The 14,077-nt window shown below is 37.6% G+C and overlaps 1 protein-coding gene across 2 annotated transcripts; it reads right to left on the bottom strand.

Annotated features, from left to right (window-relative positions):
- Nucleotides 1–329: 329 nt before the first annotated feature.
- LOC111343989 (uncharacterized) lies at nucleotides 330–10,090 on the bottom strand. Of its 2 annotated transcripts, XM_088761726.1 has the most exons (3): nucleotides 9,597–10,090; nucleotides 7,057–7,188; nucleotides 3,933–6,425 (listed from the first exon to the last, which is right to left on the bottom strand). In XM_088761726.1, exon 3 carries the CDS (start codon nucleotides 6,332–6,334, stop codon nucleotides 5,429–5,431), a length of 906 nt encoding a protein of 301 aa, XP_088617852.1. In that variant the 5' UTR covers nucleotides 6,335–6,425; nucleotides 7,057–7,188; nucleotides 9,597–10,090; the 3' UTR covers nucleotides 3,933–5,428. The 2 variants fall into 2 exon arrangements, with proteins under 2 accessions (XP_088617853.1, XP_088617852.1); XM_088761727.1 differs by lacking the exons at nucleotides 3,933–6,425; nucleotides 7,057–7,188 and adding an exon at nucleotides 330–3,145 and having other exon boundaries at nucleotides 9,597–10,077.
- Nucleotides 10,091–14,077: the final 3,987 nt, after the last annotated feature.

The raw sequence follows: 14,077 nt of genomic DNA, 5'->3' as shown, positions 1-14,077 counted from the left end.
TTCAAAGGTCGAAACAATTCTTGGAGGATCACATGGTTTTTATGGGGAACGAAGTGGGGCTTAGCTATCGCTAACAGAGTATAATGTATAAAAATAAGAAGGTGGATCGTTATTCTACTGCAGAGCCTCAGGGGGATCAGGTAAACTCATTAAAAATTTCCAAAATCCTACCAAATGCCCTTCCTTCCCTTCCCCATGGAGGGGGGGAGGGGGGAGGTTCCTCGTGGGAGCTTAGTACTTCCGGTGAGATTTAGAAGGGACCAAACGTTGACTTCATGCTTTGATGAGGAGAAAATGTAAAATAACTAAAAAAAAGCAACAACGACAACTTATGTGTAAACAGGTTTATAGCTAAATCTATTCTTTACTATCAATACTGCTGTATTGGTTTTTGTTTAACACTGATTGCCAACCTCAATGTCTGTGCATAAACAACCCAAGTCTTTTTCCTTGGAACTATTTTTTTCCAGTAGTTTAAATGCCTTAATCTAGAAATTTACACGTTGTTTGCTTACTATACATGGTACTTTTCTCACTTTCTTAACTACTAAAACACTCAGTATTTGAGGCCTTCCTTTCAACATTCAACAGATAGCAGCTATGTTACATTAAGTTTGACCGGAAATATTTGGAAAGCATCATGATCATATTTAGCCGCTCGTTGTTAGAGGTTTTCAAGTGACTACATTCATATATACATAATCATACGTCGTAAAGTAGTATCTACTCACTTTTTCTAAAGCTATGTGTTTCGATATGACAACTGTTCAACCATTTCACTAAATGTTTATTTTTCCTAAAGTTGCTGTCGAGTAATGAAGTGAAATTTTGAATTCACTTTCCGTCATATTGACAAAAAAGATACACGAACTTCGACAGAACCTTACCCGCTAAAGATCAAATAAAAGTTTGTTATAATAACGTGGCCACAACCGCAAAACTTTTTTAAAAGGCTGGTAAGTTCTAGTATTTCGTTCTGCTGAGGAAGTATCAGAGTTGAACCTCTTTAAAACGTTGTAAACCCACTCTTCCCAAAAAACGATTCCAGGTAATTTTTGGACGCTTTTCTCACTTCCGTGCGATCTCCAAAAATTCTGTCATATCTCCTCCTTCCTCTTTCCACAGATTTAAAATGATGTACTTTCTCAGTGCAGTTAAGGATACAAGACACTTTCAGCTACGAGATTTTTCAAAATCCTTTTTTTTTTTGAACTAATCATAAATATTCAAGTGGAATATATCAAAATTCACCTCTTTAGTAGATAAAAACATATTTCAGGCGAGAATCTCGGACAAAACAAATTCGGATCAAGATAAACGAATCGTCCCAGGAAACTTTGGAAGCGCTTTACTCTGCTTTGATTTTCGAACTGATCGACCAAACATTTTGGAAATCAGAGCTCACACAATTGAACAGATTCCCTTGAAAATTGGCAGAAAGTAAGATCAATAGTTGAAGAAAAAAAGCTTGAGGCGGAAGTTTGACTTTCGAAATATTTTTTGAGATATGATGAAGAGTGCTAAGGTTATTAATAAAAATTGCCCCACGGTAGCATTTGAGTTAAACACTTAGACTGATGCAGTCTTCCTGAATCGTTGAACGTTCTCAAAAGTATATTAAATCAGGTTTACAAAACAAAAGCAGTAACCACAGAGTCTTCTAAAGTTGGGTTATATTTAGGTTTGTCAGAGAGCTTTAAAATTAAACTCGCTGCAAGGCCCACCCGGTGTCAATTGTATTAGGATTAGTTTCATGTATTGAAACATCTCCCTGACCGCGTGCACGCAGCGATGAAAGTCTCTTATTTTAAAGTTTGCTTTTGTTTTCAACCATTCGTAAGCCTGATAGTCTACGAACAAACCATGCTCCTTTTCACTCGGATAATTGATCCTACGAATAATTGTTTTCAGTTTCTTTGTAGGTTCAAGCCACGGGTAATCCTCGGGACTCTTGAAATCCTTGTGCCCCGGGTAATCCTTGGGCCTCTTAAAATCCTGGGGCATCGGGTAATCATCGTGCATCGGGTAATCCTCGGGCCACGGGTAATCCTCAGGCCTCTTGAAATCTTTGTGCCACGGGTAGTCCTCGGGCCTTTTGAAATCCGCGTGCCGTAGGCAACCCTCGCGCCACGGGTAATCCTCATGAACATTAAACCTCCCGTAAGCCTCGAGCCTCGAGGCATTACCTATGATTTTGATCGACTCACAGTTCAGATCGTTTTTGGCTTCGATAAAATCCTTGGCGCAGTTATCAGAGTGCTTCTCACCGTTTGGGGCTGTCACTGTCAATCTTTTGATAAGATCTTCAAAACTACAAAATTTAACAAAATTGCCAGGGGGAAAACCGACCAGATAACCTATTTTGACATTACAAATGTTAATAATCCTTCGAAATTTATCGATCGTCCTCTTCATTTTAAAATCCTTTTTATGCTCAAACTCTACTAAGATTTCGTCATAGATAGATTCAACACCTACTTAGACAACACGATATCGCTGGGCTCCCTCTTCTTCTCCTTCTTTTGGGTCGACCCTTTTACCTCGCTTTTACTTCCATCTTTGCGACTGCACCCAAGTACTGTTCAGGAAGATTTTCAGCAGATGAGGTTCTTGATTGATCTTGACTGATCTCTTGATTGATGTCAAAACCAGTCTTTTTTTCCTTTTCAAGCTTTGCCTCGATATTATCTTCATCATCATCCTTAGCTGTGTTGTCTCCCTCCATTTCTTTACCCTGTGCAGAAAAATCTTCAGGAGATGCTTTTGGTCCACTAGCTTCTTGCTCAAAGGAAGTTTTCCTTCTTTCTTCGAGCTTACTTTTGATGTAAACTTCAGCTTCCCGTTTAGCTATCTTTGCAATTTCCGCTTCTTTACCTTCTTCCTCGCGCTGTGCAACAGTGACAATGTCGTATGCTAGACAGACAGCAGCGTCGATCACCTCTTCTCTTTCTTTAGGGTCAAGATATCTAGATTCTTTAATACCAGCGTTTATGACCTTCCTCACATCTTCATCGATCGGAAATTTACGATCAAACATCATTTCTATCTTCTCCCAGAATTCCTTTTCTTCCGCCTCTTCCTCCGCTTGGGACGCCATCGATTTGTCAAATTATCAATCCACAATAGCAGTTAAGAAAAATCAGATCTGTATAAAACAAAGTCATTGCGTTAAATATGAGACTGAATCAAACTCGGAGATTATTACATCTGGAGCGCTGTTCAAGTTAGAGAGGTGTTTTGTGACAAAATTATACCAGTGGATAACAAGCTACGGGAATGACCTTGACAACCCTTATAGTACTCTACTTTTCAAGGCAGTCGGTGTCTTAGTGTGGGCGGCTGTGACCAGGACTTTCTTTTCTGGACATGTGAAGTGTAGGAACAAGTAATATAGGAATCCGATATGATAATCTTGTGTCGTTAACACGGCATTGAGAGGGAGTGAAGCAAGCATCTTATAAAGATGAGGGATGGATTGCTAGATATGGCGTTGAGGTGGCGGCACCGTCCTAAAGGATTACGATTATATTTGTTAAGGTGTAGTAAAGGTAAATAATGCGAAACTTTTCGAGGAAAAAGACTATTGCAAAAGTTATGGACATAGCAAAATAAACGTCACGCTAATTAATACAATGACAAAACTCCTTTTTACAAAATAGACAAATCTGGTGTTTAAAGCGAAGCTCTACTCTGATCCTATTTTGCACCCGCAACGTAATGTACTCTCTCCCTCCCACCTCCTCGCCCAAAGTCGGGGCCTTTTGGAATTATCATGGCAATCTTCACTTAAATTCTGCCAGTTTTAGGGCCATGATTCCCCTATGAAGCGCTTGGTGATTAGATAGACTGTGGATTGGGTGCGATTAAATTCCTAAGCCTTTGTATCTGGCCGCGAATCGGACTAGGACTCAAGGACAACAAGGCAAAGTATCTCAGAAAACCATGAAAAATAGTAAATGTATTAGTAATTGAATTTACACTTGATATTATTAATTTTTATTAATATTGGTAACTCTTTAAGGTTCACCATAATCTAAAACATTTTAGTCACCATTATTATTATGATAATAATATTACAATCATGAGCTTTTCTTCTTCACTTCTTCCTAGACCCAATGCTACTAAACTGCAGATATTGCCTATTTGGGCTACTAGACCATACTCTTTTTAAAAGGTACATTTTGGAAAATTTATCGAAGATGACCACATTTGCGTCGATAGCAAATGTGAGATAATACGCGGAAATTTTTTGGTTTGATAGTAATACAAATTTAGTGTATATGTGCATATTTGCTGCTGTAGCAAAACATAAGTAAAACACGTGCAAATGTTATCATTTGACGCCCCGTAACATTTGATGAATACCAATGGATTTACACCATGTTTGCCTAGATTTTGTGCTGAGAGCAAACGTAATACTTTCCAAAGAGAGAAAGTCTAATTTAATTTACTCCATTTTCACTGCATTAATTTTTGCAGTGGGGAAGGACTAGAAAAGAACATACGAATCATTCGTGCTAGTCCACCCTCCCACCCATCCCACCCCAGGGGAGGACATCCATCACACAGTTATCTAGTGTGTTTGAAATTAACGTCTCCCACCCCAACCCTGCAGGAGACGGGACCTCCCTATCCAAGAAGACTAGAAAATCTAACCATTTCTTGATGTTATAGAAAAGTAGCAAATTCTTCTCAATTATTTTAAGACCCTGAGTGTTGGTCTGGCCGGGGCTCGAACCCTCGATCTCCCGCACAACAGTCCAGTGCTCTTTCCATTGAGCTAACCGGGAGGCGGTTAGCTCTCTGTACCAATGTAAGCCAAATTTGTTGAATTGCGGAGGCATAAAAAACGAAGGAAAGGTGAAGTAGATATCATATCTACTTCACATTTTCGCGCAAATACAACGGGAATAAATATCTGCGTTTGCATCATCATTGCTTCCAATGCGAATTTAGGTCAAATCTGAAGACCTAAATTTGCACCATATTAACTTCAGTTGCAAATCTGTTTAAATCCAATTTTTCGTCCATTGTACATTTCTGAGAAAACTACCACTCTCTGTCTCTTCTTTCCGCATCTCTTTTGCCTAATTTTCTCTTCTTTTCCTAACTTTCCCTTCTTCTTCAAGGTGATCATTCACTTACGCTGTACTTTTCAACAAACAAAACTAATTACAAACAAACAGAAATGATCTTTACAGTTACGAAGTAGTCAGTACGTCCTGAGTTGATTTAAAAAAATGCTTTTAACAATAACCAGAAAGCGAGCTCTGATATTTGTTAACTTTTCTGCAAAAAAATTGGAACAATGCAGTAGAAAAAACAATACCAAAGTAGACACACGGGACTGGTTTGAATCCATTTTTCACAACTAGTGGAAATAGTTTTTTTCTAATGTATAAAAAGCCATGGACAGACAGTAACTAATTTAGTTTTCGCTATTGACCACATATCCGTAGCGGAGCCCTTCGCTTACACGAAAAGCCCACTGTCCCCAATGCACGACGAGCTGTATTCCCTCCTCGTGTGCAATATCTTTAAAAAGCTTCTCGACTCTTTCTTTGCATAAGTTAAATTTTGTTATTTCATCAAATTTAGTTTCGCCTAACTCCTTTTTCCGCCAGTGTAAGGCCCGATGATCTATGTACACTTCTTTACTAGTAAACAATTCTTCTATCGTAGAGCTAAGTTTTTCAATTTTCTTATATACATCCTTATCCCCTTGTGCTTCGTCACTATCTTTTTCGGAACTAAGTTCTTCAGTTTTCTCTTTGTTTTTCTTTGCATTAGAACAAATATCACTCATTATTGAATGTACATCTCGCAATAGTGTTACTTTAGCTGCTCCGTAATTTTCTGCGTTTATGTCTACTCCTTTGTTTCCTTTTTGCCGTGCATAATCCTGGGGCTCGTTAGCTGTCATCTCAGTTATTTCGTTGGCTACTTCTTGAAGTGGATTGTCCTGCAGCACAAAGCCATTGGGTAAAAATTTGTCATTTATAATGTGCTTCTCCTTAAGGAAGCCAAAGCTCTTTCCATAGAAAATGTTATCCACGTCTTTATCGACGAACACTTCTAGTATTTTTTTGTACAAAGTTATACAGTCTTTGTTAATAATATGATGGCCTTGTAGAGGTGCTCTTGCTTCATTTTGTTCTCTTTGTTTACCTCTTCTCCCCAATTCCAATAGCATATTTGCATTAGCTCGGGGTGGCGCAGTTTCTGCACTATCATGGGTTGGCGTAGTTTCTGCAATATCACGGAGTTGCGCAGGTCCTTGCCAAGTGGCCCCTTGTGACGAGCTCTTCTTTTTCGAACCTTTTCCCTTATTCATATTTTCCAACGTGCTATTTGTTTACGTTAGACTCCCTTTGAAAACATTCTCATAGGCTCCTCAGGAGGTTTAAAATCGATTTGATTTACCGCTGCAAGGAAGGAAAGATTCCATTATTAGTGGAGAGGCTAACATGGACTTAGCTAACAAAACCCATCTAATTAAGAGCTTAAATTAGTTTCGTGTAAAATGATCGAATAGCCCGCGGCAATCCTCGCTCACCAGATGTTGTAGAGCCTGCTCGCGCCAAGCAATTTACTTTTAAAGAAGAAAGAGGTATTTAGCATCGAGCTATTCAAAAAGGTGTTGACCAATAAGATGATGATTGCATCTAGATTTACATGCTTGGAGCAAAATCTCACATATTTTATTTGTAAGTATCACGAAAGTAAAAGAGATACGTTTCTTAGAGGCTTAAGGAAGAACAATTCATGAAATTGAGAGTTTTAGAATTCAAGAAGATGAGATAGCCCTAAATAAGCTTAGCTATTAATTCTTGAAATCAAGTAGGCTCCCAGTTGGCTGACTTGTTAGCTCCGTTGGAAGAGCACTGCACCGGTATCGCAGAGGTCATGGGGTCGAATCCCGTACAGGCCTTATTTTCACTACCTTCTTAAGTAGTGTTCATAACTGCGAAGATCGCTCTCATACTAATCTCTTTAGCCGTAGTTCACATATATGATTGTCATTTACATTATGGAATTATGGATAACATCGCTTACCAGTCAAAGACGCCACCCTAGATCCCAAACAACAATGCATACACCAACTGAGGTCACGACGAACGCAACAGGAGGTAGATGGTACGAAGTCATTCCGTGCACGCGCAATTCAGAGTGCAGAGTGGCTTTCTTCTGCAAGTGAATATCCAAATGAGAATAAGCGCTGCAACACCCTCGGTATTACTCGATGTTTTAGTGAGCCCAGCATATTTTATCAGTTTTTCTTTCCTCGGCTCACAAGAGCAACAGCCGGTTTCGCTACCTATCAAGTTCACTACGTTCAAGTTCGCAACATGTTTGCTACCCACAGTTTCAAAAGATAGAGACAAACGAGAGATGAAATAAAAATGAACGGATACGACACTTTGATTATTCGTAGTATTCGCGGTCAACTCGTGTGATTGAGTTAACTGCTGGGTGTTAAACGTGACTCCTTTCTTCAAACTAATGGGAGGGTCTTAATAGATTGGAACCTTCGACGCTTGACTATAACGGTAGGCAGATTTGACAGTAGACGCTGGCTTAAAAATTAGGCCACTCAACGGCTGGCAGTTAATTTGAGTTCTCCAGAATCCGTTGTGGGAAGCATGGGTGGCGAAGCAAATAGCGACTTTGCTAATACTGCATCCAAATAAATGCTGGAGTTGGCCAACCTAGTACCAAGTCTCTAAAGGGACATATTGTTTTGCGCGGCCTCGATCGTTGATGTTGTTGAGTGAGATACAGAGTAAAAAAAGACTAGGCAAGTCCTTTTATTTTTTTAAGTTGTATGTTTGCGAACCTTGTTTTTTTTCATGATAGGCCTAAGAGATAATTTCTCTGTTTGGGAAAGTGAAATTGACCGTAGACTTCTCGAAAGGTGCAAAGAATTTTAAGGAAGCCCTTTTGTTTGCAATTCGCGGCTAATCGAAACTGTCCAGTAACTTCATGCAGAGGTGTGTAATGAATTACGAAATTGTTTTCTTACGTTTCCCATTCTACCCGAATTGAGGTGGACCTTTCGGAGCTCCAGGGAAAAGTACATACCGGAGAGTAGTCAATTTAGAACTAATGTAGATTTAAGACTTAAACACTACAAATTAGATTTTGAATTGATATTAAAATGACTGAGAAATGAAAACTGGACTCGACTTCTGGTGAGGCTTTGCAACATTTAAGCTCTTATTCAGACCTGAAAATATCATTCTAAGTGTTACTATGTGCTAAAGGTATTGTTGTATGGAAGACCTTGTTTTTAGTCAATTTTCAGAATTTCTTCAGCCCGGCGCTAAGCGACTTTCTGACCGTGAAGTCATGTTAACAACAATTCCAGCGGGGTGAATCTATCGATCGTCCGTTGTTTTTTTCGCTGAATGTGTCAACTTAGGCACTTCTTTAAAAATAGACATCTATTTTTTTTCTCAGTTCTTGAGCGGGCGGTATTTGTTTCCTCTTAACTCGCTTTGAAAAACATCTCTGGCTTTGTTACAATTTTTCCTAAATATACTTTGTTTTACACGCTGAGCAGAATTTGTAAGCAAAGACTTCGGTAACAACCTTTTGCCAATAAATAACATTAATTGTCTCTTCTCTTTTTTAAATCACTTTGGTTTTCCCGCAAAAATTAAATTACAAATAGATTTTCTGGTACAGAATGTTTTTAAAAAAGATTGCAACGTAGTCTAAAACCGTTCAAAATTTAATAATCCGTCACAAAAAAGTAACTCATAAAGTCAAAACGAGATGATTTGCAGTTAACGATTACATTAATGATCCCTGAAGGTTTGCATAGGGCATTTAGTTAGGTGCGTAGTCATTCTAATCTTATTCTAGTTTTTATCCTTATATTATCTTATTTAGACAGGACCCCATTGATAACAGTGCTCCTGCACTGAAGGGCTATCCTGTATAAATATTCGTTATTATTATCATTATTATCATTATTATTATTATTATTATTATTATTTATTTTTACCTTTTCCTTTATTTTTCAGCTTTGGTTTTCTTCCTTTTTAATGTATTGTTTTAAGATGAAATGCTTCGGTCATTTCCTTATTTCTCAGGAGGAGAAACAGGTAGCGTTCGAATACAATTCAACTAAAGTCGACCACTTAGACGTGAAACTGTAGAAGACCATAAAAGAACATAGAAGCAACGCTTACTTAATTGGCATTAATCTGCAATAAAGCATACAGAAGCAAAGTAGTCTAAAACATTTTTGGCCCAAAATGCTTTATATACAGAGACATTTTATGAACACAACTTTAGTATTATGTTTGTCGCAGCAGTTTCTTGGTCAGAATTATAATCAGTAGCTGTATGATAATTAAGAACGCCCCGTAAAAACGATCACCTTCAATATAATTATCTAACAACGAAAGAAAGGAGAAAAACAGTGCGCAAAATTTACTCAGAATCGAAATAATGGAGATTTACGATCATCGGCGACGATTAATTATACGCGCCATCTCATCAGTAGACGAACAACCGAATTATAAAACGATGAACAATGCTCTCAATGCTCCAAAAGGAACCAAACTAAAGAGATAAATGAAAAATACCTTTATCAAGAGTGTTCCTCTGAGAATAAATAGATTCTTGACGAACAAAGTCGAAAGTCGTTGAATATAAATGTTCCTAGCTTTCGTGATGACAAAACCAACAAAAGGGAAGACGGTGCTGTTTACTTTTCAAAATTGTGTATTCCAGAATCCAATAATCATCTATGTTGAGGACATAAACTCGAATCGAACCAATAAGAGGACACGAACAGTGCGGGCTTGCAACCATCTGGAGAATTAAATTAACTTCTGAATAAACAGGTTTATAGGACTAGAATTTTACTGCAACTTTTTATCCGTAATAATATTAAATCCAGCACGTTGAAAAATTTCCATCCAGAGTAACTAAGGAATCTCATGGTTATTTTAGAGTTTGTGAAGGTAGGTTTAGGTATGAAACGCGAAATATGTTTCAATTGAGAAATTACCTTTGACGCCAAATATTCGGTCCCGTTTTAGTGGAGATACGCGGGTTTCGTGATAAAAAATAGATAACAATACACGTGGTAAAGACTGTTTGTTGGGACAGAAAAAGCGAGAATGATAGTAATAATTGCGAAGATGATGATGATGATAAATGTGATAAGAAGATATCAACAACCATCTTAATAAAATGAATAATAACAACCTATGGATAGACATATTTCATGTAGTTTTAGAATTTTTATAGACTATGGCTGATCGGCATTTAAAATATTGTTATCTTTGTTGATCAAAACTTAGAATTATGACATCATCATTCTTTTAAGTCAGCCAATCAAGGGAGAGACCTATGACGCTTGCAGCCATTTGGTGACGTTTAGTAACGTTATTAGTCTGTTTTAACCGACGGCTGCGAAGAAAAAAATTTCCATTTCCAACATTTTCTAGTTCTTTTCTCTTTACTTTTCTTGTGTTGTTTCTCGTTTTTGTTTCTCGATTTAATAAGTTTCTATCGTTTTGTCCTTTTAAAGTTATCAGTAATTGGTAAGCGCTTCGTTGCGATCAAGTGGCCAACAAAGAAGAAAATTTGACCCCTATAATGCAAATTAACCAAAATACATAACAATTTCACTTTACCGAAAGGTTCCGAGAATAAAAATGTCCAACATGGTCTTTTAAATATACACGTAAATACACACTCACTGTTTGCTAATTTTTTTTAAGAACTGTGACATGTGTCCAATAATTCATTATTATTATTATCGCAGAGAAATAAACTGAATGCTACATTCCAATCAGGCAGCACAGGGCGAAAACCGTAACCTGTGAGCCATGGAGTAATTAAATAAATAAATGTCCATTAACTAATCCTAAAAGGCTTTTACGTTGTGTCTACGGTCCTCCATCTAACAGAAACTCAAAGACTGCCACCTTGAAAGTCCGGGCAATATTCAGCGTGCCCAAGAGCACTGCCCTCTGCATCTTTCGCAGTACGTCTGTGCTTCTGCCTCCCACCAGCTCGCGCATCATTACATCCAGCTCCCGTGACCACCCCCTAAGGGCATCCATAATGGTGTTATAATTTGGATATATCAACAAAGTTGAAATGGTAAATTGGCCACCGTAATGATTACAAAAGCTGACGTTTCGAGCGTTAGCCCTTCGTCGGAGCGAATAGAGGAATTGTGGGTTGTGAGTGCTTTTAAAGGCAGAAAATGGAGCTACGTTATTGGTGGGTGCATGGCAACGAGAAAAACATGAATAAATTAGTGGAATGAAAAGCGTTCATTGATCCCTGTGGAATTGAGACTGCCGGTTTGAAAGATGAGCTTTTGTTCAAGATTTTTACGGCTTTCCGTGCCACCTAAGTGCAAGGAAAGACCGCAGATTGCCATATGTTGCTTAGAATGATGAGGTAAATTAAAATGTCTAGCGACTGGTTTAGATGTGTCCTTGTCATTCCTTTCCACGTCTCGAAGGTCATTAGTCATCATTATTGTCTCATTAGTCATTTCAGACTAATGAGCAACCAGGCACTTTTAAATGCGCTCGTGCGCGATGCAAAACGTGTCCTTTCATTCACAACACTGATAAAATATCGGGACCTAAACAATCCATTAAGATCACCGATCACTTCACGTGCGCCTCTGCTAATGTAATCTATTGCATAACTTGCACTTATTGCAAAAAGATATACATCGGCGAAACGGGCAGAAGACTAGGTGACCGATTCCGAGAACACCTTCGAGACGTGGAAAGGAATGACAAGGACACATCTAAACCAGTCGCTAGACATTTTAATTTACCTCATCATTCTAAGCAACATATGGCAATCTGCGGTCTTTCCTTGCACTTAGGTGGCACGGAAAGCCGTAAAAATCTTGAACAAAAGCTCATCTTTCAAACCGGCAGTCTCAATCCCACAGGGATCAATGAACGCTTTTCATTCCACTAATTTATTCATGTTTTTCTCGTTGCCATGCACCCACCAATAACGTAGCTCCATTTTCTGCCTTTAAAAGCACACACAACCCACAATTCCTCTATTCGCTCCGACGAAGGGCTAACGCTCGAAACGTCAGCTTTTGTAATCATTACGGTGGCCAATTTACCATTTCAACTTTGTTGATATATCCAAATTATTTCGTTACTCCCACCGACGCAGCCCCAAACAGTTTCTTTCGAAACTATCAGCCTTTATTCATAATGGTGTTATATTGCTTCATATTATTGTTATTATTACTACTATTATTATCATCATTATTATTATTCCTTTCTTTCTTTTTCTTTTTAGACAAAATGCTTCCTTCGTTTCTTTTTTTTATCAATATCTTTTCAAGAAGATATTGCTTGAACGTGCAAATATTGAAGCAGTTGGTTGAGGACGTCGGATCAATCGTCGCATGGACATCTGCTAACCGTATGCATCTAAACTTCAAGAAAACGTGGGAGATGCTTTTTAGAGGCAAATCCACTAAGGCCTTACCTGCTCCTCTGGTTTCTATAGAGCGTAAACCATGTCTGAAGTTTTTGGGTGTAATTTTTCAATCTGATCCGTGTAACTGGGATTTACATTTTGATAATATTATATCGAAAGCCAGTAGTCGTCTGTACATCTTACGTGTTTGTAAATTCTATGGACTGCCGCTGGATCATCTTCATCTTCTTTTTATCAGCCTTATTCTACCTATATTTACATATGCTGTAGAAGTATGGGGCTGCGCGTATTATCATAAGTATCTGAGTCGCATAGAGAGGCTGTTTAAGAGAGCTTTTAACCTTGGCTATTGTAAAGAGCTTTTTTCGATTGAAAATATTATTATTCTAAAAGATAAGAACTGAACGTTTCAAGAGCACTTTTGTCAATACATCTTTGTTCTCTTATTAGTTAGTCAGTTAGTAATTTAGTTAGTTCGTTAGTTTTATACTTGCTGATTTCATATCATTGTAGCTAAACACGTTTGTTGTTTAGAGTGCTTAATAAAGACTTTTATTATTATTATTATTATTATTACTATTATTATTATTATTATTATTACTACTACTATTATTATTATTATTATTATTATTATTACTACTATTATTATTATTATTATTATTATTATTATTATTATTATAACTCTTAAGAAAGACAATGTGGAAATAGGGGTGGGGTTGAGGGGAGGTTTAAACCCTTTACTCCCCAGACCTGATTGCTTGTTTTTCCCTCTTTATACTTCCTTCTAAAATTACTTCAGCTCCAAAAACTTCAACACCCTTTGGCAAATCAGCTGGTGAAAATTTGCCATTTAAACTTAGATTATCGCATAATCTGTTTCCATTGTCTACAATCAATGCAAAAAAGTTTGAACTCCAATAACTACATAACTTTATTACAGAGTAACACAACTATCATTGAAGTTTTGCATTCCAAAAGTATTGCTTTGAGAAAGTATTGCTTTGAGAAAGTACGCTATTTTGAACTTGATCAATACGTACCCCCTTTTATTTCAAATTTTCCATTATTATGTAAACTCTGAAAATAATGTGTCAAGCTAATCAGATATGGTATTTCAAGCAGTACGCATGTACCTTGAAGATGCCCCCTGCCATATAAATCCCTGGCGTGAGAATCAAATATTTTAAGCCCCATATTACGATTAAAGTAGATAGAAACACCAATAGACCCTGCTGTTAAAATAAAATTACTGTAACCATCAGATGCGAGTGATGCAAAGGCTCTTTTTGAAGAGGTACAGTACTGATATCCTTCTATTATTGTGTCTCGATCGACAGTGCCAGAATAGCTCTCACTTTATACTAGTTGATAGTCAGCCTCAAACATAATTAACATTGTTGGCAATTCTTTCTGCATTAAATACGACTGTCTTGCTAATTGAGACAAACTTGAATACAATTGATTCCCACTATTCATTATGTTGATGAGATCATGACTAGAACTAATTTTTCTGGTATTGTAAATCAAAGAACGTAAACTCATTGCCACACATTGTTGCCCTGCATTTTGTCCAAATACTAACTCATTACCTTAACCATATGGTGCTGCAATTCTTATGCTA

This window comes from Stylophora pistillata, chromosome 5 (genome assembly GCF_964205215.1).
Source record: "Stylophora pistillata chromosome 5, jaStyPist1.2, whole genome shotgun sequence".
Taxonomy (NCBI): Eukaryota; Metazoa; Cnidaria; class Anthozoa; order Scleractinia; family Pocilloporidae; genus Stylophora; species Stylophora pistillata.
The sequence above is the reverse complement of the archived record's forward strand: the minus strand, read 5'-3'. Positions and strand labels throughout refer to the sequence as shown.

Coding starts and splice junctions, on each gene's coding strand:
- LOC111343989 (XM_088761726.1), bottom strand. CDS start 6,334: ATGAATAAGGGAAAAGGTTCGAAAAAGAAGAGCTCGTCACAAGGGGCC.